Genomic DNA, 23,425 nt, shown 5'->3' with positions numbered 1-23,425 from the left:
GAGACTGGCATGATACCACAGATATGGTTAGAGTCTACATTTATTCCACTCCCAAAAAAGCCTAATACATCATCATGTAAAGACTTTAGACTAATTAGTCTCATGAGCCACTCTCTCAAGCTACTTCTTAAGATAATTCTTAATAGAATCAAGCAGAAATGTGAAGAGACAATGGGAAACAAACAATTCGGTTTCAGAGAAGGATTGGGAACCAGGGAAGCTTTGTTCTCAATGTTAACATTACTTCAACGATCATGGGAAGTACAGAAACCAATTTACGTCTGCTTTATAGATTTTGAGAAGGCGTTTGATAGAGTTCAACATAATAGGTTGTTTGAATATCTAGAAATGATTGGAATAGACGATAAAGATCTGAGACTTTTACAACATCTATATTGGAATCAAGAAGCTTCTATTCTGGTAGACGGCAAAGAAACAGACAAAATTTGCATTCAAAGAGGTGTCGGACAGGGTTGTGTGTTATCCCCAACTTTGTTTAAAGTATACTCAGATATAATTTTTAATGAAGCCTTGGAAGGACAATGTGGAGTTCGAATCGGGGGAGAAACTATTAACAACATCAGGTATGCAGACGACACCGCGATCATGGCTGAAAATATCGAAGATCTTCAATTCCTTATAGATCGAGTCACTAGAGAATGCTCCAATAACGGACTTAACATAAATGCAACAAAGACAAAGTTACTTGTGGTTAGTAAACAAGACGTCGGCCCTATGCAACTAATTGTCAATGATGAATCAATAACAAAAGTTAACCATTTTAAATACCTAGGATGTTGGATAAACGAGACACTAAATCCGGATGAAGAAATTAAAACTCGTATAGAAATTGCAAGAGGAGCATTTATGAAACTTAGATCTATTCTGAGCAACTCTCAGCTGAACTTACAACTAAGAATCAAGTTCCTAAAATGTTATGTGTATCCTGTATTACTATATGGATGTGAAACCTGGATCATGAAGGTTAACATGATGAACAAATTAGAAGCCTTTGAGATGTGGTCGTATCGTAGAATGCTCAGAATATCTTTTGTTCAACGCATTTCAAACAGAGAAGTCTTAAACAGAGTAGGTCAAGGCGAAGGTGACTTAATGAAGATGATAAAAAAGAGAAAACTTGAATATCTGGGGCATATAATGAGAGGTAGCAGATACAGGATGCTGCAGTTAATACTCAATGGAAAGATCGACGGAAAAAGAGGAATTGGTCGAAAGAAATATTCATGGCTCCGAAACCTTCGTCAATGGACTGGCTTATCAGCAGATCAATTGTTACATGCCGCACAAGATCGAGAACGATATCGGCAAATTGTTATGGAAGCTACCCACGCCTAAAAATTTGGGCACGGTACTTAAAGAAGAAGAAGTATTCGATTATGAAAGTAGATGTTTTCGATGGTTTGTACAATATTGATTGGTATGTTTCTTCTATACAGTAAATGTAAGACGTCTTCGACTTGGATGCGATCGAAAGCCTTTGTCAGGTCTATAAAACATAGATATGCTGGTTTATTGTACTCAATGGCCTTTTCTGTGATTTGTCTCAGTACAAATATGGCGTCTACGCAGGATCTTCCGGATCTGAATCCTTGTTGTTCATCTGATAAAGTTGTTAGTTTATTGATTTTGTTGGTTAGGACTTTTGTGGTTAGCTTAGCTAGTTTTTTTATATTTACATAAATGTAAAATTATAAAATTTACATTACATAAATTTATGTTACATTTACAATATTGTATGTGCGCAACTTATGAACTTTGGAATGGCCCTTTTTTTGTAAGATATGTTTTATAAAATTAATATAAATGCTATTGACTATTTTTAATTGGAATCAACCACAATTGTAGTTGAAAATAGGTTTATTTTGAACCTTTTTAAAATGTTTCCAAGTGGATATCGAAACTTCAAAATGAGCATATTTTCAATTGAAATTCTGCTTCAATCGCATAAAATTTAACAAAAAAAAAAATTTAAACATTTTTTTTTTGTTTTAGTGAGGACCATTCTTGCTACTTGTGTGGTGTACAGCTTTAATATATTAAGTAAAACTCTAGAAAAACAATTTGGAACAAGATGGCTGCAGTGGTTTATAGCAATAACTGTGACTCAAAGCCACTTCATGTTCTATCTAAGCCGTCCATTGCCAAATATTTTTGCGCTGCCTCTAGGTTAGTATAATTTTATCATATAGCCATATTTTATATAATTAAGTATGGTGAGGCAGATTTGAATAGCATGATTACTGATGATATTAAATCGAAATAATTATTAAAAAAGTTCAGTCCTTTTTTCGACCTGTTTTTTGTGGTCCGTATTCAGGGTGGGCAAAAACCAAGGCTTTTAAAAAAAAAAAAACCAAAATAACCAGGTTCATTTGGTTTAAACCAGGTTTATTTGATTCAAAGTATCATAAGTCTAAATACTTTAAAAATGAATAAATTATTTTATAAAAAATAGTAATAAACAATGAAAAAAAAATGATTAAGACAACTTTTATTTTTATTTACACACACAAAAAATTAAAATAACAAAAAACATCTTCAAACGTATGAAAACATATTCAAAATAGCTAAGTTCGAAAGTAAAAAATAGAATTTGTTTATCTTAATTTTCTTCATTTGCGGCAGCTGTATAAAAAACTTTAAATAAAAACACCAGTTTGGAGGCTCTATAAAAAAACCAGGTTTTTTTCTTAAAAAACCAGTTGATTTAAACCATGGTTTAAACTATGGTTTTAAGCATGTTCGTTTAAACCTGCCAACTCTGTCCGTATGTCAACAGGAAGTAGAAACATAGGAAAAAAATATGGTCATCTACAGTGGAGTACACTGGAGTGAAGTTTGTAGGTCTTTTAAGACTAAGAAACTTTAAAATGCGATGTCTCAGCGAAAAAATAAGACATCTGAGTAAACTTAACGTCATTTACGGGACTGATATTTATACTTTAAAATGGTTATACCATATTCTTGGAGATAAATTATATTACGATGCTATATCACCTGGAAAATGACCAAAACGCTATTTTTCCACTTTTAGGTCAGGATATCTCAGAAATTCAGCTCACAAAAAAATCTCTGAAAAGTATATTCTGATGTCGGCCTGTGTTGAATCGCAGAGGATGAAGTTTACGTGACATGTAAGAGCGAAATCAAAGAGCACTTAGATGCGCTGTATACGCTGACTTTTCTCCTTCGATGACAATTCTCAAGAATTTATTTGAGTTTCAACGTGGTCGCACGTCGGTTTTTGTTGTGCCTCGCCTATGTGCCATGAAAATGGCCATCGCGGAGGATAACGTGATGAAAAGCCATGATCTCGTATTGGCAGACTGACGACTGAAGGTGTGCGAGATAGCTGAGACAGTAGGCATGCTTAAAAACCCCGTTTGGTCACAAAAGACAACAAGCGCAATAGTGAGACCACTTCAATGCCATTACAATGTTTGTTGCTCTCCCCCGAAGAAGATGAAGACTGTCCTATAGGCCGGAAAGGTGATTGCCACCGTTTTCTGGGATTTACAAGGTGTGATCTACATCAACTGCCTGTATTCGCGGTGTGCAAGTACTTGGAAGGGAAACGAGAAACGACCGTGCGCGAGTCGCGGAGAAATATTGCAACTATCTTAAATAATTCATATTGTCAATTGAAATTGTCAAATTGACGTATATTTCATACTTTCTGTCATTGAAGCAGAAAAATTATATATTGCTCCACAATATTGATATGATATGCAATTATTATATAAAGGTAAATTTAATTAATTGTATTTTGCTTGCAGTACTGCATTTTAATAACTAATTTTATTTACTACATACAATTGTTTACGTTTGCATAACATAACCTGCATCTTATTTTTTCTTCTTATTATTTTTTTGGACTATGGCCTTGACAATTATCCATCCACCAGGACTAATATAATTGGCCAATATAATTAAAAGTGCGAATAAAAGTACAGAGCGTAGAAATAGAGGTCGCTTTGCCGAACTTGCACGGTCCCAATAAGGGCAAAACGGTCACAAGGCTCTACTATGGCGAATTATGGTGCCGATTCGACGCTAAATTGCAGAAAAAGGCCCCATTTGACAAAGAAAAAGTCTACTTTGCGGACATTGAGAAAATAAGTCTAATCCTTTGATCAATGTGTTTTATAAAATTTCGAATAAAACTTTTGGTATATCGTTTGATTTAATATATACATTTTTTAGTTTTACTGGCATTAGATGGCTGGCTCAACAACAACAATAAGACTTTTATCCTGTGCTCTGGAGCAGCTATTATTATTTTTAGAGCAGAATTGGCACTTTTCTTGGGTATTCTTCTGCTCTATGATCTGTACAATAAGAGGATAACAATTAAACGGTAGGTTAGTAAATAAATTATAATTCTTGATGTAAAAAAATAAGTTTTTCATGTTTTTTTAGACTGTTACAAATAGCTGTTCCAGGAGGATTAGCCTTTTTAATATTAACTGTTGTGATAGACTCAATTTTTTGGAATAGACCTTTATGGCCAGAAGGAGAGGTCTTATGGTATAATACAGTACTGAATAAAAGCTCGAACTGGGGCGTATCCTTTTTATTTTAGTAATTAAATAGTTCTTATAAAATTCTAGATGCTTCGGATTTCCAGAAGGCCTTCGATCAAGTCTAGCACGCTGGCTTGATTGATTAGCTCCACCTTGCTGGACTGCCTACCTCTCATAGAAATCATACATTCGTTTCTCTCCAATCGGACAATCCTCGTGAAGATTGTTAACCAATTCTCAACACCATTCACACCATAAGCTGGAGTCCCACAGGGCTCAATTTTAGTTCCAATTTTATACACAGTCTATACCAATATCAGCCCTCATCCCCTCAACAAGTCCGAGTACATTCTCCTCTCTGCAGGTACCGCTCATGGAACGCCGAGACATCCATCTGCATTCCATACAGCCCAGAATCAATTAAAAAAAATTGTAAGGTGATATTTAAAATGAAGAATTACACTTAACCCCTCCAAAATCCAAATTGTTTTCTGAACCTCGGTGCCTTATTTAGGAGTTAATTTTAGTAGAACTCTCAACTGGAACATGGACGTCAAAGACACCCTAGACAGGGTAAGAAGAAGAGCTAATCTCCTGGACACATTGACTGGCAAATTTGGAAATATTTACTTCTAAAACTTTCCTGCACACGTACAAAACGTTCATTAGACCAATTATCGAATACAAGGAGTGTGTCTATGCGTCACTAAATAATCGCCAAAGTAACAGCATTTTGGTTACTGAAAGAAAAATCCTTAGGAAATTCATGAGGAAACGTGCAGATTGTCCATCAGTATTAATCCACCCTCGCGCCCTTATTCTTACTGTAAAAGACAGAATCTGTTCTCTCAGCAAAATATACGTATTACGCACAGTAGACAGCTCCAACAACAGAGCTAAATAGGTCTTCTCTCCTCAAATTCTTAACCTTCTTGCCTATCATCAATTTTCCCGCTCTACTAGCAGTTCTGCCACTCTCCCTCACTTGCAAATGACATTGATCCTCCCCACTCCAAGCTCCCGCAACAAAAAAAAAGGGAGCAGCCTCACAGTAAAGAGGCGAAAGCCTAAGCGACGTTTCATAACTTTCAGTTTTGATTTGATGGAATTTTGATAGTGATTTGATATCTTCTTCTTTTTCTTTTATACAGGCAGTACTGCCTGTTTTTCTTCAACTGCCTTTTATTCTACCCCTAAATTGTCGTTCCATATTTTCCTTGGACGATAAAAAGGTGATCAAAAGGTTGCAGGTGTGAGTCCATGGTGTATAGTATCTGAAAATAGGATCAATACTCACAATCTTTATTATAAGTTGTTAAATAAAGCGACCGGTTTTGAGGTTTACATTTTATGCCTCATCTCCAGGCTCAGTGTAAGAGTTTGTTTTTTTTTTGTTTTCCTTGGGCGTCCTATGCTTCTTTTGCCTAATGGTGACTTGTCCCTAGCCATTCTTACTATCTTTGATTCAGACATCCTGCTTACAAATGCGTCAAATTTGGACATAACATCTATGAGTGTAAAGGGGAGAGCAGGGCAGCATGTTGCTACAACTGCATGAAGAACGGACATACGGCGGTGCAGTGTAGCAGTAATGCAACGAGGATGCACAGAATGACCTGTCCAGCAGTCCAGCCTATAGAGCGTGGGTGTACGGTAGAGGAGGGGAGAGAACCCCCAAAAAATAGATGATCAAAAAAAAGGTGATTTTTTGGTGTTTTTTGGTGGGAAAAGTGCTAGTATGTAAATGGTTTTTCGTATTTTGATCGTTCTCATTAGACCGTCTTTCGTCATGTTTTTCGGACGAATCCTGCATTTATCATTTGGTTTCTGTGTAGAAACCTTGTCATCTCTTCTTTTTTTTTATATGCTCCCGTATTTAGTCAGGAGTTCCTTTATAAACATTTCTGTCTAGCTGTAGTTTTGCTTTTTATAGCATGTTTGCATTCTTAGTTTACTTTTCTTGTGTCTTCTTCCAGTGCTTCCTTTGACATATTCGTAATTGTCCTTGAAGACATACAGAATTACTTACACAAGCTAACCAATATACAAATACTTACCATTTAAAAATAGGTCATATTACACAGCAGTTATAAAACAAATTTTATATTTATTTTATTGTAGTGTTGTAACTAAGCATTCCATACGTTTGTCGCATTTGGTGTAACTACATAATTTGTATTAAAATATTTTCTTAACTCTCTACAGACTTCTCCATTTTTATGGTACTTCTACTCAGCAATTCCGAGAGGTATGGCGACATCAGTATTTTTGTTACCTGTAGGTATTATTTTAGATCAGAGAGTAGCAAAAATGGTGATTCCAGCATTGGTATTCGTAGTGCTTTATTCATTTTTGCCGCATAAGGAGTTACGATTTATAATCTACGTGTTTCCTATCTTGAATGCAGGTGCAGCAACTGCTTGCCACAGAATGTAAGTACATACTTAAAGATACCTTACGCAGGAATCAGATTTCAAGTTTAAATTTATCTTGGCGTACTGCTTAACAGGGCCCTGATTCTAATTCAAATTTCGACTCAAAACAAGTCGCAATCAATATGGCGACTAGTGTTGCCAGGTCCGATTTGGTTTTAATCGTTACATAAACAAAAACAAATCGGGATTTAGGGTTGTAGATCGGGACAAATAAAAACAACAATAGCCCAGTAGTAAATAAAAGTCTCTAGCATTAAAACTAAGCGAGTTAAGCTCAAAATAAAGTTGGCTCCTTTTTTTGGTAAAAAAAAAAATCGTGAAAATCTCCCCCTATTTAGCACCGTAAATAAAATTAATCGTTACCCATTTACCATTTACTTTATATGTGTATTGTTTATACGATCTGTAAGGTTTACCGGTTAGGAGTGCTTAGTTTCAAAAAAATTGGTTTTATAGTAAAAAAAAAATTTCCTAAAATATTGGAAAATGCCCTTTTTTCAAAATAACTTAAAAAGTATAGGAATACTAAAAATCTCAAGGAGTAAAAAGTAGGTAGGTTTTGCTTTTATAAATATGATAGATTCATTTTGTTTTTCTGTTAGACAAAAATTGGTTCAAATATCAAATATGGCTGTTTATATTTTGCATACACTTGTGATTAGTGACTCGTTCAGGCCCTTTAAATCATGTAAAAAATACATAGTAAAGTACATTGTTTGTAAAGCGATAACGATTAATTTCATTTGGGGTGCTAAATACAGGGAGTCAACTTGATTTTGAGCATAACTCACTTAGTTTTGATGCTAGAAACTTTTTTAAAACATAAAATTAAAGCTTTATTAAAAAAGTTTTAATTGGTTTTTCCAGAAAAGTGCTTCATTTCTTGGTTGTTTCACGTTGAAATATTTGATTTGGAATTTCTCGAATAAAAACGTATTTTTCATGAGCTACAACTTTGCTTTTGCTGGGTCAATAGACTTTACGAGTTCACAATTTTTTCATTTTTTTTATATTATGCTACGTTTTTGCTAATATTTTTTTTGATCAAATACTTACTTTTTGAGTTATTTGTGAAAATCGCCTGAAAACGTGATTTTTTTGTTGAAAAATAAACATTTTCATTCGTAAATAACTCGAAAAGTATTAAGCAAGTTAAAATTCTATAGAACTAAAATTGCTTAGAATTAGTCAATTTATCCATCTCCGGACTTATTTTAAACGCGCGGTTTTTCACCCCCAACTAGGGGTAACTGTTACCCCCCGAGTAAAATCAACCAACAGCACAAGCCGTCCAAATTTTCATGCAATTCGGAGTTGATCCTGAAAATTACACGGTATCGCCGTATTTTCCGTTCATTTACTGGACTACAAGGTGTTTCTATAATCTGTATTTAATCCTACATAATAATAATAATAATCAGACGAAATAAAAAAAAATCGTAGATTAAGTAAATTATTTATTTTTTATTAAAATTCACTGCAAGTCCTCCTGAAATTGGTTTTCCTCCTGAAAATCGGGACATTTAGTGTCCCGATCAGGTACAAATCAGTACGCGTCCCCAGACCCCTGAAAATCGGGACGTCCCGCGCAAATCGGGACACCTGGTAACGCTAATGGCGACGTTGAAATGCGACTGTGCGAGCCTTGTGGATTTTCGTTGAACTAACAAAATGATGTCATTGAATAGCGACTTATCGAAATGAATTACGATTCCAAAAAAGTGGTTGATATTATAATTTTGAGTCAAAATTATTGTGACACGGACATGAATGAATGGCCGAAAGCGAGGTTAGGTTTAGTTTAGGAGATGTATTTTGTTTGTTTCTTATAAGGAAAACTAAAGCAAAAGATATTAATATGGCTGGGTTTTATGAAAATTTGCTGGTTTTGGAGGAATGAGATAGAATAGTATTAGGTTTGTTCTAGCAAACAGTCAAACTAGTCAGAAACCGTCAGCAAACAGTTGGTCAGAGAGAGAACATAATACAGTCACCAGTGCTATCCCCTCTACGCGCGCTGGTCCGCTATTCGCTGATGGTTTCAAACCGTTTGAAACTGATGCTAGAACAAACCTATTAAATTAGAAAAATAATAATTGAGAATTTCCACAACGTGAATTATCAACACAATGAAAGATGTAAGGTAATAATCTGGGAAAATTAGTATAAACAAGGAAAATTATGTACCAGCTATTTTATTGCTGGACATGCTGGAATCAAATCTTAAGATTACATATATTAGTAATATAGCTATACAAAGTCCTCAGAAAGTGTGCTATTTGGTTTATAAACAAATTAGCGCTCCGAAATCTTTTTTTCAATTATTGCTCTGTAACTCAGAAGATTTTAACGTTAAACCAAAAACACATAAAAATTCACTGTAATTAAATTCTGCACATAAATATTTTTATCTACTCCATGTCATATTATGTATAAGTTTTTAGTTTGTGACAACTGTCATTATAGATAGCAGTGCGTGAAGTGTTTAAAGTGTGCGTGAAGTAACAATGTATTTTAAATGGGACTTACTTTTTCGCACTGGTTTTGACACTTTCATATAATCAAATATCCTTAACTTTCACGTTGTCATGGTGATGACATAATGAGCAAAATTACGACAAAAGTTTTAACAGTTTTGTGGTTTGAAAGAAGTTAGAATTTTTAAATATCAAAGTTCTAAAAATTGTAGAATAGAAATAAATTCCAGTGACGAAGAGTTACAGTTTTTTATTTGTTCATCATAGATAAAATATTGTATGAAACTGTGCGTGAAGTACTTTTTGCGAACTTACGCGATGTATATATATGTGACGATATACTCTAAATATCGCGTGCGTTCGCAAAAAGGATACTTCACGAACTGTTTCATAAATAACTATTTTCCGATTTCCTTCGGCGGAAATTTTCCTCGAAAAATTCGGGTTTTCCAAACAAAATTTTTAATTTTCAACAAAAATTTTAGGGAAGTAATTATTTGGAAATAATTAATAAACTTAATGACATAAATCTTTTTTGATATGAGTGTCTTGAAGATATGAAAATTTGTATGTACAAAGAAGACCGGAATAAAAAGGTAATAGTTCAAAGATTGAAATCCTGTTGTTTATAACTCTGTCGCAAATGCCGGTCAAATTTGACCGGTTATACCTGGAACCACTCCTCGCAATTCAATTTGTTTTTCTTCGAAAAGGGCACAGAAGCCGTGCCCTTTTCAACAGCGTTAACTTAATTTAATTTAATCTAATATTTTCTGAGGGGTTCTATTTATTTAAAAGTCAAAAAATTGTTTATAACATTCCTGAGACCGCTCAAATAGTCCAATTTCAATTCTGTAAAGTACGTTGCATAGGTATAGTGCTTTTTTATACGAAAATCATAGTTATTCTAGTGTATCTTTCTGGTTATTATTTCGACCGAAATTTTTTAATTAACATTTTAATTATTGCTAAGCTATTGGTTAGATTGTCGCCGGCTTCCTGATATATAATATAATCTACTATAAAAAATCTTTCATGTCATCAATTTATTTAATTATTGATAAATAATTACTTCCCTAAAATTTTAATTGAAAATTGCAGATTTTTTTGGGATTTTCCGAGTAAAATTTTTGTTGAAGGAAATCAAAAAAAAAAAAAATAACTTTGTGCAGAACTAAATTACGGTGAATTTTTATTTGAGTGTTTTCGGTTTCAAGGAAAAATCTTAGGATTTACAGAGCACTAATTAAAAAAAAAGAAGATTTAGAAGTGCTAGTTTGTTTATAAATAAAATAACACACTTTCTGCGGACTTGTCATAGTCATACCCCATGTTACTAAATATGCAGTCTTAAGATTCGATTTTAGCAATAAAATAGTTGGTAAATAACTTTTCCCAAAAATGGCATTTTTTTCTTTAATTTTCTCAGACTATCAACAAATGTTGCGGTGGTTGCGTAGCCAATAAATCCAATAAACCGGAGCGCCAACCCAAATTCTAAGCAGTGTCAAAATGATAACGTTAATATCCCCAGTTGTAACTAATATCGAAATGAATAAGAATCGTTATAAATTGCGACCATCATGGCGGAGTCGAAATTAAATTGCGACCTCGAAATGAATTAGAATCAGGCCCCAGTTAGCTCAGTTTGATAAATAGACAATAATATACCGTTTCGAATGATCCGGCTTTTCACAATTTTTCAAATGTTCATTCATAAACGTTAGGAGGTAATTAATTTTGATAAGAGCTATGAGTCATGTCGATGCAGTACACAAGTTTACGTGTTATTTACAAGGTCATAGCTCTTGTCAAAATCCATTAACCTCTAACAACAACAACGAAACAAAAACAGTTTAACAGCTTAGGGTTAGCAAAAATGAAGCGTTACACTAGAGAACAACAAGTTTTCCTTGTTGAACAATATTTTAAAAATAACAAAAGGTTGGCGGTCACAATTTGAAAATTTCGTACAAAATATGGTCAGACTATTGATTTTGACTTCGGTAACTGCGAAGAGAGTAATTGGGGAGTAATCAGGGAGCAATCAGGGAGACTGGATCAATAATTATTGGTACCGCGAAGCAAACAGGTCGTCCAAAAACAAGCCGTTCAAATGTCAATATCGAAGCAATGCTTGAGTGTGTTCTCTGAAGAATAGCTGTATCTTCATGTTTACAAAGTTCAATTGATACACGAACTGAAGCCCAAAGACCATGCAGAGCGAAGTGCGTTCGATAAATGGATTATTGCACATCAAGAAGTGGATTGATTTTCACCTTGATTGTTTTGTTAATCGTCTAAATTCCGCATTTGGATTCTGAGAACCTATGTACACGTGACTGTCGAAGAAAAATGCATCCACAACGTGTCACTGCTTGGTGCGGATTTTGGGCTGAAGGCCTCATTGGACCATCATCATGATCATCCAGCCCTTTGCGTCCCTATGTTGGACATAGGCCTCCCTCATTTTTGTCCATTGTACTCTATTTTGAGCACTTTGCATCCAATTTCTCGACATTTTCTTAAAATCGTCAGTCCAAGAAGTAGGTGGTCTTCCTCTACTTCTTTTGTCTAATCTCGGCCTCCACTCAAGTAATCTCTTTGTCGACCTCCCATCACTGATTCGGGCGACACGTGTCCGGCCCAGTTCCATTTCAGGGTGGCAATTCGGGAAATTACATCAGTAACTCCTGTTCTTCGTCTTAAGTCTTCATTTCTAACTCGGCCACGAAGCGATATACTCAGCATTGACCTTTCCAGTTTCCTCTGAGCTATTTGCAGCATTTTAGAAGTTGTAGCTGTCAATGTCAGAGTTTCGGCACGAGGCGTCACAGACAACACACATTGGTCAAATGTTTTACGTTTTAAAGAAATTGGTATATCGCTTTTAAAGATGTCTTTGAGTTTTCCATAAGCTGCCCATGCTAGGTTTATTCTTCTTCGTATTTCGCATGTTTGGTTGTCTCGTGTGATCTTTATTTCGTGTCCAAGATATATGTATTTTTCCACTAGCTCTACTTCGTTGTTTCCAATATTGATATTTCCGCTAGGTACTAGGTTTGTCATGAATTTTGTTTTGGAGATGTTTATTTTAAGACCTACACTGGCACACACTTACTGAAGTTCATGTAGCATTGTACATTTCTCTTTGAGGTTGTCAGGGAATAAAACTATGTCGTCTGCGAATTTCAAATTTGTTAATCTTCTACCGTCAATATTCAGGCCTCGTTCTTCCCAGTTAAGTTTTTACAAGCATATTCTAGTACTGCGGTAAACATTATAGGCGATAAGGTATCGCCCTGTCGGACTCCTCTGCCGATTGGGATATGTTCCGTGTTTTTATGTAGTTTCACCGACATAGTTGCGTTCTTGTATGCATTGTAAATTAACCTTGTGTATCGGAGGTCAATGCGCCATGCTTGTAGTCCTTCCAGAATTGTATTCGATAGTCTTTTCTATTACCGTTGTAATGCTCTGTAGTTGATCATTTGTTCCAAATCCGGTACGAAATCCCGCTTGCTCCATTGGTTGATAGAAATCAAGTTTTTTCTCAAGACGATTCGTTACTATTCTTGTAAGGAGTTTGTATAAGTGACTAAGCAGGTTTATAGGTCTGTAGTTTTCTAATTCATGGGGATCTCCTTTTTTGTACAATAGAATTACTTCAGCATTGTGCCATTTGTCGGGTATATTACTATCTAAAAGGCACATGTTAAAAAGGTTTTTTATTTTCTTAAGAAGACAAGTGCCTCCGATTTTGATTGCATCAGTAACTACACAATCTTCGCTTGGAGATTTGTTATTCTTAGCTTTTCTTAGGGCTAGTTTTATTTCGTCTATTGTGATTTCCGGTAGCAGTTCTGATCCTTGGTTGACAATGCCCTTTTTCCTTGTTAATATTTCTGGTACTTGATCTTCTTTTCTATTGGACCATACTTCTTTGAAAATGAGGCTGGTCAAGCAATGGCTGTTACTAATGCTCAATATTGCAACGTGATAAGAGTTTGCTGTCTAAATTGGATGATGTTAATGCAGACGACATGTTGTTTCAACAAGACGGTGCCACATGCCGTACAGCTCGTGAAACAATTCATTACTGCTTGAGACATTTCCTGGACGTGCAATCTCTACTTTCGTTGATGAAAGTGGCCTCCTAGATCCTGTGATTTAACACCATTAGATTTATTTTTATTTGGTTATTGAAAGTCAACAAGTCTACAACCACCCGTGCAACGCAGCATCAACGAAATTCAGCAACATTTATGTTGCACGTCAGACCATTTGCCTGAGGTGCTATTCCATTCTTAACCCTATTCTATGTATTTTATGGTTTAATAAAAAATACAATCCAAAGAAAAAACAGTGTTTTCTATTAAATTCAAATCTTTGTTACACTACCAACAAGTTATTAAGTTACCAATTTCAAGTTTGTGGGACTGTAAGTTATTAAGGTCCTGTTTCACCAACAACAAAAAAATCAATGAATAGTTATTCGTCGATTAAAATTTATAGACGTTTATATTTATATTTTGTTTCAAAATAAATTTGATAATTTAAAGTTAAACTGGCGAATTTACTTTCTTCTTAATATTTACAGCGGGATTAACTTACCAATTTATTGGAAGAGTATGATAAATATATAAAATAAGTCTCATTTGACGTTAGTAAAATGGAGAAATGTCAGTTTATTGGTCGAATAACTTTATTCATAGAATAAACTACTATTTGTCGTTAGTGAAACCGGCCATAACTGAATTAGATATTTTTCAATAAAACAAACCATTATTTGTATGTTAATGTCATGGATACCAGAAATATCAAAATCGAGTAGGAGTTTGGAGGTAAATTCTTTCTACGCCGGTATATTAGGTGTCCCGCTCTTCAGGTACGGATCTATGGAGGAGTATCACCAAGAAGCAAGCCCTTACCTCTTGGCGTGCTGCTCCAACCTAGGCCAAGTAGACACCAACGGATTCTAATCTAAGTTGCAGATTCATTTAGAATTTTAAACTATTATGTTAGCCTTTAGATTTTTCCGTACACCGGGCCAGGATTTGAACGCACTCGGCTTTAATGAATTATGAAGGCGACCGGCTGCCCTGCTTGGTTATCTGACTGACTAACTTACGTCTCATACATTATTAAAAAAATGTCCAGTACCACTTTATTAACTAATATTATTCTTTTTAGATGGGAGAATCGAAATAAATCACCCATTTACCATTTACTCTCTATGGGAGTGGTTGGACATTTAGCAGTCAACCTCGCCTTCACCCTATTTTTATTAAGCGTTTCTAATACAAATTATCCTGGAGGTGTTGCCATATCTCGACTTCATCGACTAGCCAAAGATGAACCGAACGTGAGAGTACACATATCAAACTTAGCTGCTCAAAGTGGGGTATCACGCTTTACCCAAATCAACCCTAATTGGACGTAAGTACGAAATCAATATTGTTTATGTAGGGAATAGTGAAACATCTGGTTAATTAACCCCTTAACGTGCACACTCGAGATAACTCGAGCGCGCTAAACTGGCCAAATTGTGCACACTCGAGATAATTCGAGCGGCGTTGTACTTTATGTTGCTATAATTTTATCAAAGTGCCATAATCTTCATCAATACAGGGTGTTTTTAAATAAGTGCGACAAACTTAAAGGGGTAATTCTGTATGAAAAATTAATGTTGGATAATAAAAAAGTAAGGTACTTTAACAAGTAGCCGTGTTCTTCATCAGTACAGGGTGTTTCTAAATAAGTGCGACAAACTTTAAGAGCTAATTGAGTATGAAAAGATAATGTCCGTTTGCTTTATAAACATATGTCCACAAATGCTTCGTTACCGAGATACGAGATGTTGAAATTTTTCTTACAAACTGACGATTTATTTATTACTTTAAAACCGGTTAAGATATGCAAATGATATTTGGTGGGCTTTAAGACGTAGTGATTGCACATTTTTTGACATACAATTAAAAATTTGATATTCGCCATTGGCGCGCATATGGGTAATATGACGGTTTCTATTATCCGTGTGCGCGCCAATGGTGAATATTAAATTATTCATTGTATGTCAAAAAATGTGCAATAACTACGTCTTAAAACCCACCAAATTTCATTTGAATAGCTCAACCGGTTTTAAAGCAATAACTAAATCGTCAGCTTGCCAGAAAACTTTCAACACAAACGAAGAAGTCACATCTTGGAAACGAAGTATTTGCAGACATACGTTTATAAAGCAAACTGTCATTATTTTTCATACAGAATTACCCCTTAAAGTTTGCCATACTTATTTAAAAACACCTTGCATTGATGAAAAACATAATTAGCTGTTAAAGTACCTAACTTTTTTATGGTCCAACATAAGCGAAAGAATCACAATACAGAATGCTAAGAAAATATGAGGCTATTCGCGGTGTGCAAGTACTTGGAAAGGGAAACGAGAAACGACCGTGCGCGAGTCGCGGAGAAATATTGCAACTATCTTAAATAATTCATATTGTCAATTGAAATTGTCAAATTGACTTATATTTCATACTTTCTGTCATTGAAGCAGAAAAATTATATATTGCTCCACAATATTGATATGATATGCAATTATTATATAAAGGTAAATTTAATTAATTGTATTTTGCTTGCAGTACTGCATTTTAATAACTAATTTTATTTACTACAAACAATTGTTTACATTTGCTTAACATAACCTGCATCTTATTTTTTCTTCTTATTATTTTTTTGGACTATGGCCTTGACAATTATCCAGTAACCAGGACTAATATAATTGGCCAATATAATTAAAAGTGCGAATAATAGTACAGAGCGTAGAAATAGGGGTCGCTTTGCCGAACTTGCACGGTCCCAATAGGTGGGTTTTAATTTCAGTATTTTATAAATGCTATAACATTCCACAGGGTGATGCGAACTTTGAGAAAAAAACACAGTTTGATTCGTATACCCGGTATACAATGAAAATTTACATGTTTGGCAACAATATTATTACAGTGATATTGCTAAGGAATAAGGCTATAACATATTAAAAAAATCACTTAAATCGGACAAATGGTTTAGCAAATACGAAACATCAAAAATTGCCCATTTTAAGGTTAATTTTGGCTCAGAGTGTACATTGTTACTTCACGCACACTTTAAACCCTTTACGCACAAATCTATCTACAGGGTGATTGATTAGTAGGGTAAAGCTCAATAGCTCCGCTATAGTAATAGATAGCAATAAAAGTTAATAACAAAATTTTTAGCCACCTTTGAGCTTCACATTACTAAATTAGTTAGAATGTTAGAGGGTGTTCGATAACACAGTGGCAGACCTAACTTATGTTTTTTTAAATGGAACACCCTATATTTTATTTTATATTCGAAATCCTGTTAACTTCTCCATCACAAAAATATAAAGGCTTGTAATGTTATACAGGGTATTTACAAAGTTATAACCAATTTTGTATGAAAATCGTAACAAGTTCAACTCCCTGTATAAATAAAAATAAGCACAACAGCAATGGTTTATTAATGCCATACTTTTTTATTTATTGTCAAAATTTTTAAGAATTATTGATATTGCTAATTTTCTTTATATCAAATACAGTGTGAGTCAAAACGCAAGTACATTATTTTCTCAGTAATGTTAAATGGAACACCCTGTATTTTATATCATTATTGAAAAGTAACATTAACGTACTTTAATTTTTATATAACATTCCCTATGCCCAAATTTCTTAGTTTTCGAGATATTTTCATTTTTCAGAGCAAATTATTTTAGGTGTTTAAATTTATCTAAATTTTAAGTAAGCCATGACTGAATTGACAATTGAAGATTACCGATTATCAATCCGGTAATCAATGTAACACTGTAGCAAATAAAGAAATAAACTATTTTTTTATGTAAATGCAACAAATAAACAAAGAAAATTAGTAATAAATTTTACAAAAAAACACACAAACACAAAATACAATATTTTGTGAAGACAATTAAACACTACTTTTGTATGTAAATGTAACAATGTAACAAATAAAGAACGAAACATAATTTATCAGTAATACATTTTGCAAAAAAGCATGTTTGAAAAAATTAGAAGCTACTTTTAATAAAATATTTTCAATATTTAATTACATAAGGTGTTCAAAATTATCTCCTAACACATTTATGTACGCCTAAAAACGATCATTGAATGAGCTACTTACTCTACGGAGCATTTGTAAATTAACACGTCGAAATACACTTTGTATTCTATTTTTCATCTCATCCCTTGTTGTTGGAGGTATTTTATAAACTTCATTATTAACGAAACCCCAAAAAAATCAGTCCAGTTTATTAAATTCTGGTGATTCGGGTGGCCACGCTACTGGTCCATTGAAAAATGAAAATATCTCGAAAACTAATAAATTTAGACATAGGGAATGTTATCTAAAAATTAAAGTACGGTAATGGTACTTTTCAATAGTGATATAAAATACAGGGTGTTCCATTTAAAATTACTGAGAAAATAATGTACTTGCGTTTTGACTCACCCTGTATTTGATATAAAGAAAATTAGCAATATCGACCATTCTTGAAAATTTTGACAATACGTTAAAAAATATGGCATTAATAAACCATTGTTGTTTTGCTTATTTTTATTTATACAGGGAGTTGAACTTACAATTTTCATATAAAATTGGTTATAACTTTGTAAATACCCTGTATAACATAACAAACCTTTATATTTTTGTGATGGAGAAGTTAACAGGATTTCGAATTTAAAATAAAATATAGGGTGTTCCATTTAAAAAAACATAAAAAAAAAGTTTGGTCTGCCACTGTGTTATCGAACACCCTGTAACATTCTAACTGATTTTGTAATGTGAAGCTCAAAGGTGGCTAAAATTTTTGTTATTAACTTTTATTGCTATCTATTGCTACAATCATCCTGTATGGCAGTTTTCACAAACTAAAAACTTATACATAATATGAGATAGAGTAGATAAATATATTATTAACATTGTAAACATCCAAAGTGCTACTATATTTTCTTTTACTTTTTAGGTACAGCAAAAAGGAAGGTCTTAAACCAGGCGATTACGAACTATATCGATTCACACATCTCATAGTGGAAGGTAAAAGTAAATTCTCACAAAGTCTCAAACCTTATTCAGCGACTCACGACATCATAGATTCTGTTGATGCCTTTCATAAGATATCTTTTAACTACCTCACCATTCCACCGATTAAAATAGTCACCAAACCGGTGCTGTTCCTTCTAAGAAGAAGACGGAACTATAAGGACATTTTGAGGGTAGAAGATGATAGTTTGGATCAAGGTGATCGCGAATATCAAGACCTTGGTGACGGTATAGATGAAGGGGACGAAGAGAACAATCAATCGGAAAATATATCTGAGGAAACTCAAGTAACAGAAGATACTGAAAGTGAACGCGATAACCAAAATGATGAAGAAAATAATGATGATAATGGAAGTGAAGAACTCACTAAATCTGAAGAAAAGTCGACAGAACAAGCTGTAAGTGCAAATAACTTGGAGGCTAATAAAATAGAAAGTCATGAAGAAGTAAGCAGTTTGGTACAAACTGTAACAGCAAAAGCAATAGTAGAAAAAACAAATAAAAGTGGAGAGGGAATTCTTAAATATGAGAACGTTCAAAATGTTGGTAACATTGATGATACCTCTGCAGGTAAGAACGTAAATAAGGAGACTAATTTTGAAAGACTAAAGAAAAAAGACTCAAAAACCGACGAGAAAATCCATAAGCAAAAAGATATCAAGGAGAATCAAGAAGTATACCAAACAGAAGATGATCAAGTCGACGATAAAAACTTGGATACTAAAATAGATAACGATGCAGCACCTAAACTAAAATATGCTCGTGGTAAAAAGATTAAGAGTGATAATGATGTGACTGATGAAATTCAAACCAAAAAGTACAAATTTAAAAATATAGATCATGACGCTATTGATACAAAATTCGAAAAACTGGATAAAAAACCAAATATGGAGAATATTGATAAACATCTGGATATTTCTAGTAAAAGAAGCAAACATTACGTGACAAGTAAAAATGTTGGCTTGGATGATGATCAAGTTGATAAATCTGAGAAATTAGTCAAACTTGACAAAAAAACTTTGTTACCAAAAGATAATAACATAGATAACATTCAAGATCTCTCCAATAAAAGAAGCAAACATACAACGAGTAAAAATATTGATCTAGATGAAGATAAAATTGATAAAGCAGAAAAAATAGTTAAACATAATCAAAAAACAGTTTTGATTAAAGATGATGACGTGAACGATTTCCAAGATGCTTCTAATAAAAAAATCAAATATTTGAGTAAAAAACGTTCTCCAGAAAATTTTGAAGCTGTAGAAAATACAGAAAGTACCGAGAAACCTGAGGTTTCAGTTGAAAAAACGGTGAAACTAGAAACTAATATTAAATATAGCCAAAAATCCTTAGCAGTTTCCCAAAAACGTGTTCAGTTAAAGGATAGAAGTCAGATGAAGAAATCTTTTGACGAAGAATATAATAGAGAAAATAAGCAACATGTCAAACAAAATATACGAAAATTAATACAGAAATTTAGACGGAAAAAGATGTTTGATGAAGAAAAAGATGAGGTAGTAGTAGTAGATCATCCTAAAGAAAATATAAAGAAATTAATTGAGGAGAATAAAATTATGGAAGAACGTGAAGAAATAAGTAAAATCCAACGACAAATCATAGAATTAATAGAAAGTAATCCCAAAATTATAAACAAAGAATTGATAAAATCGAAACTAGAAGAAACAATTGAAAAGGAGTTAATTGGTGTGTTAGACCTAAGCATAATTGAAAAGGGGGATGCGAAGAAATCCAAAATAAGTACAGAAATAAAAGATACGAAGAACGTTGATAAGGTTGTGACTAAGCCTACAAGTGATTCCCCTAAAGTTGTGGAAGAACTTCTTAAAGTGAAAGTCACAAATGAAATTCCGTTAGAGGACAGTACTGCTGATTTAGACAAAAGTGAGGAAGATTACAAAACAGGTGAACAGGGTTTAGAGACAGAGTTACTGAAAGATGGTGAAAATGAAGGAATTCATTACGAGGATGAGAAGGCGGCATTTTATAAAAAGTTTAAAAAGGCAAATGAGAGATTAGAAGATATTATGATGATTATCGATGAAATTGTTGATACAATTGAAATCACCGACGATGATTTCGAAGAAAGTTTACGATAACATTTTGTGTGCAATATTTGTTGATTTTTTGAATAAAATGTGTTTTCAATAAATTATTTTTTATTTAACTGTTGAATGGGTTGCACAATATGCGAGTTAATTTTGAACGAAGTAAAAGACAGACGTACTCGCAATAATTTATTGTTTTATAGTCTGGGCAGATTATCGGAGAATAGGTCATTTTTTGGAAAAGTTATTTACCAGCAATTATATTGATGGAACTGAATCTTATGAGTGTATATATTAATAATATAGGTATGTAAAGTCCGCAGATAGTGTGCTACCTTTTTATAAACAAAATGGCGCCGGAAAATCGTGTTTCTTTCAGTTTTTGCTCTATAACTCCAAAGATTTTAACTTTACACCAAAAACACCCAAATAAAATTCACCGTAATTACATTTTGCGTAGAGACGTGTTTTTCCCGATTTACTTGGATGAAAACTTTCCCCGGAAAATGCGGGTTTTTCCAACAAAATCTTTAATTTTCAACTACAATTTTAGATAAGTAATTGCTTATCAATAATTAAATAACTTTGTAATCTAAAAGTTCTTTCCGTATAGCTATAGATTATAATTCTAGAAGTCGTTGGAAATTGAATGAACAGTTTAGCAACAATTGAATTGTCAATTAAAAATTTACGGTCGCTATAATAACCACAATAATTATGATACATAAGAATCACTATGATTTTTGTATAAAAAGACACTGTTCCTATCTAATGTACTTTACAGAATTGAAATTGGACTATTTAAGCGGCCTCAGGAATATTTTAAAATTAAAAACAATTTTTGGCTTATAAACAAATAGAATATTTCGGGAAATATTAAATTAAATTAAATCATGAAAACGGTATTGGTAAAAAAGCGGCAGGATGCTTCTTTTAAAAGAAAAAAACGTTTAATTCTGATGAGTGGTTCCTGAGATAAATCCGGTCAAAGTTGACCGGCATTTACGGCAAAGATATAAACAATAGGATCATAATTTTCAAACCGCCACCTTTTTATTTTTGTCCTCTTTCTCCACATCAATTTTCATATCTTTAAAATACTGATAACATATATTATTATAATAAAAACTATCGATATTATGAGTGCAAATTGCCAAAAATAGCAAAATTCCAATCAAAAATTAGGTTGGAGAAAATGTAATCTCAAAGTTCAAAATCGGTATACGTTAAAAAGATGCATTTTTTCGGCTTCCCATGGAGCAATTTTCTTCATTCTTTTTTTGTTCCCAAGTAGCTCGAGTAGAGCCATCTAACTAACGCATTATTAAATGTCAAAGTTGCTTTTGTTTTGTTATAATCAATTAATTTATTTATAAGAAATCAAAACTACATATTTTTTTCCAGTTGTAGACTTTTTTTACATAAATTTACCACAAGTGTACCTTTTGACGTTTATAATAGAAATATTCTCTTTTGAAAGCTGTATAATTATTTAAACAATCTTTGTTTAAACAAATTAAACATTTTTGTTAAAATAAATAAATAAATTTATTATAGCAAAACAAAAGCAACATTGACATTTAATATTGCGTTAGTTAGATGGCTCTAGTCGAGTTACTTGGAAACAAAAAAAAAAGATTAAGAAAATTACCTCCATGGGAAGCCGATGTCATTCTATGTTCTTTCCAATACCGTTTTTATAATTTAATTTAATTTAATATTTCCCGAGATATTCTATTTTTTTATAAGCTAAAACATTGTTTATAATTTTAAAATATTCCTGAGGCCGCTTAAATAGTCCAATTTTAATTCTGTAAAGTACATTAGATAGGTAGTTACTTTTTATACAAAACTCATAGTTATTCTTATGCATCATAATTATTGTGGTTACTTTATAATAAATTAATTTATTTATTATAACAAAATTTTTTAATTTGTTTAAATAAAGATTGTTTAAATAATTATACAGCTTTAAAATGAGAATATTTGTGTTTTTAACGTTAAAAGGTAAACTTCTAGTAAATTTATCTCAAAAAAGTGTACAACTGGAAAAAATATGTAGTTTGCTTTTCTTATAAATAAATTAATTTATTATAACAAAACAAAAGCAACTTTGGCATTTAATAATGCATTAGTTATATGGCTCTACTCGAGTTACTTGGGAACAAAAAAAGAATGAAGAAAATTGCTCCATGGGAAGCCGAGAAAATGAATTTTTTAACGTATACCGATTTTGAACTTTCAGATTACATTTTCTCCAACCTAATTTTTGATTGGAATTTTGCTAATTTTGGCAATTTTCACTCGTAATATCGATAATTTTTATTATAATAATATATGTTATCAGTATTTTAAAGATATGAAAATTGGTGTGGAGAAAAAGGACAAAAATAAAAGGTGACGGTTTAAAAATTATGATCCTATTGTTTATATCTTTGCCGTAAATGCCGGTCAAGTTTGACCGGCATTTGAACAGGAACCGCTGATCAGAATTAAACGTTATTTCCTTTAATAGAAACGACCTGTCGCTTTTTTACCAGTACCGTTTTCATGATTTAATTTAATTTAATATTTCCCGAGATATTCTATTTGTTTATAAGCCAAAAAATTGTTTATAATTTTAAAATATTCCTGAGGCCGCTTGAATAGTCCAATTTCAATTCTGTAAAATACATTAGATAGGTACAGTGTCCTTTTATACAAAAATCATAGTGATTCTTATGTGTCATAATTATTGTGGTTATTATAGCGACCGTAAATTTTTAATTAACAATTCAATTGTTGCT

At 33.0% G+C, this 23,425-nt stretch overlaps 1 protein-coding gene across 3 annotated transcripts in view; it reads left to right on the top strand.

The window, feature by feature from the left end:
• LOC126889631 (probable Dol-P-Man:Man(7)GlcNAc(2)-PP-Dol alpha-1,6-mannosyltransferase) overlaps positions 1–20,743 on the top strand; it is a 40,039-nt gene extending 19,296 nt beyond the window's left edge. For all 3 annotated transcript variants that reach the window (XM_050658111.1, XM_050658113.1, XM_050658112.1), the window contains 6 exons: positions 2,014–2,187; positions 4,225–4,378; positions 4,441–4,585; positions 6,750–6,976; positions 14,650–14,895; positions 18,497–20,743. In XM_050658111.1, the coding sequence (XP_050514068.1) occupies positions 2,014–2,187; positions 4,225–4,378; positions 4,441–4,585; positions 6,750–6,976; positions 14,650–14,895; positions 18,497–20,690 (3,140 nt within the window). In that variant the 3' untranslated portion in view covers positions 20,691–20,743. The remainder of the gene's footprint in view (positions 1–2,013; positions 2,188–4,224; positions 4,379–4,440; positions 4,586–6,749; positions 6,977–14,649; positions 14,896–18,496) is intronic.
• Positions 20,744–23,425: the final 2,682 nt, after the last annotated feature.

The sequence above is a fragment of the Diabrotica virgifera genome, chromosome 8 (assembly GCF_917563875.1).
Source record: "Diabrotica virgifera virgifera chromosome 8, PGI_DIABVI_V3a".
NCBI lineage: Eukaryota > Metazoa > Arthropoda > Insecta > Coleoptera > Chrysomelidae > Diabrotica > Diabrotica virgifera.
Note: the sequence above shows the minus strand (reverse complement) of the source record. Positions and strands in the feature narration are given on the sequence as shown.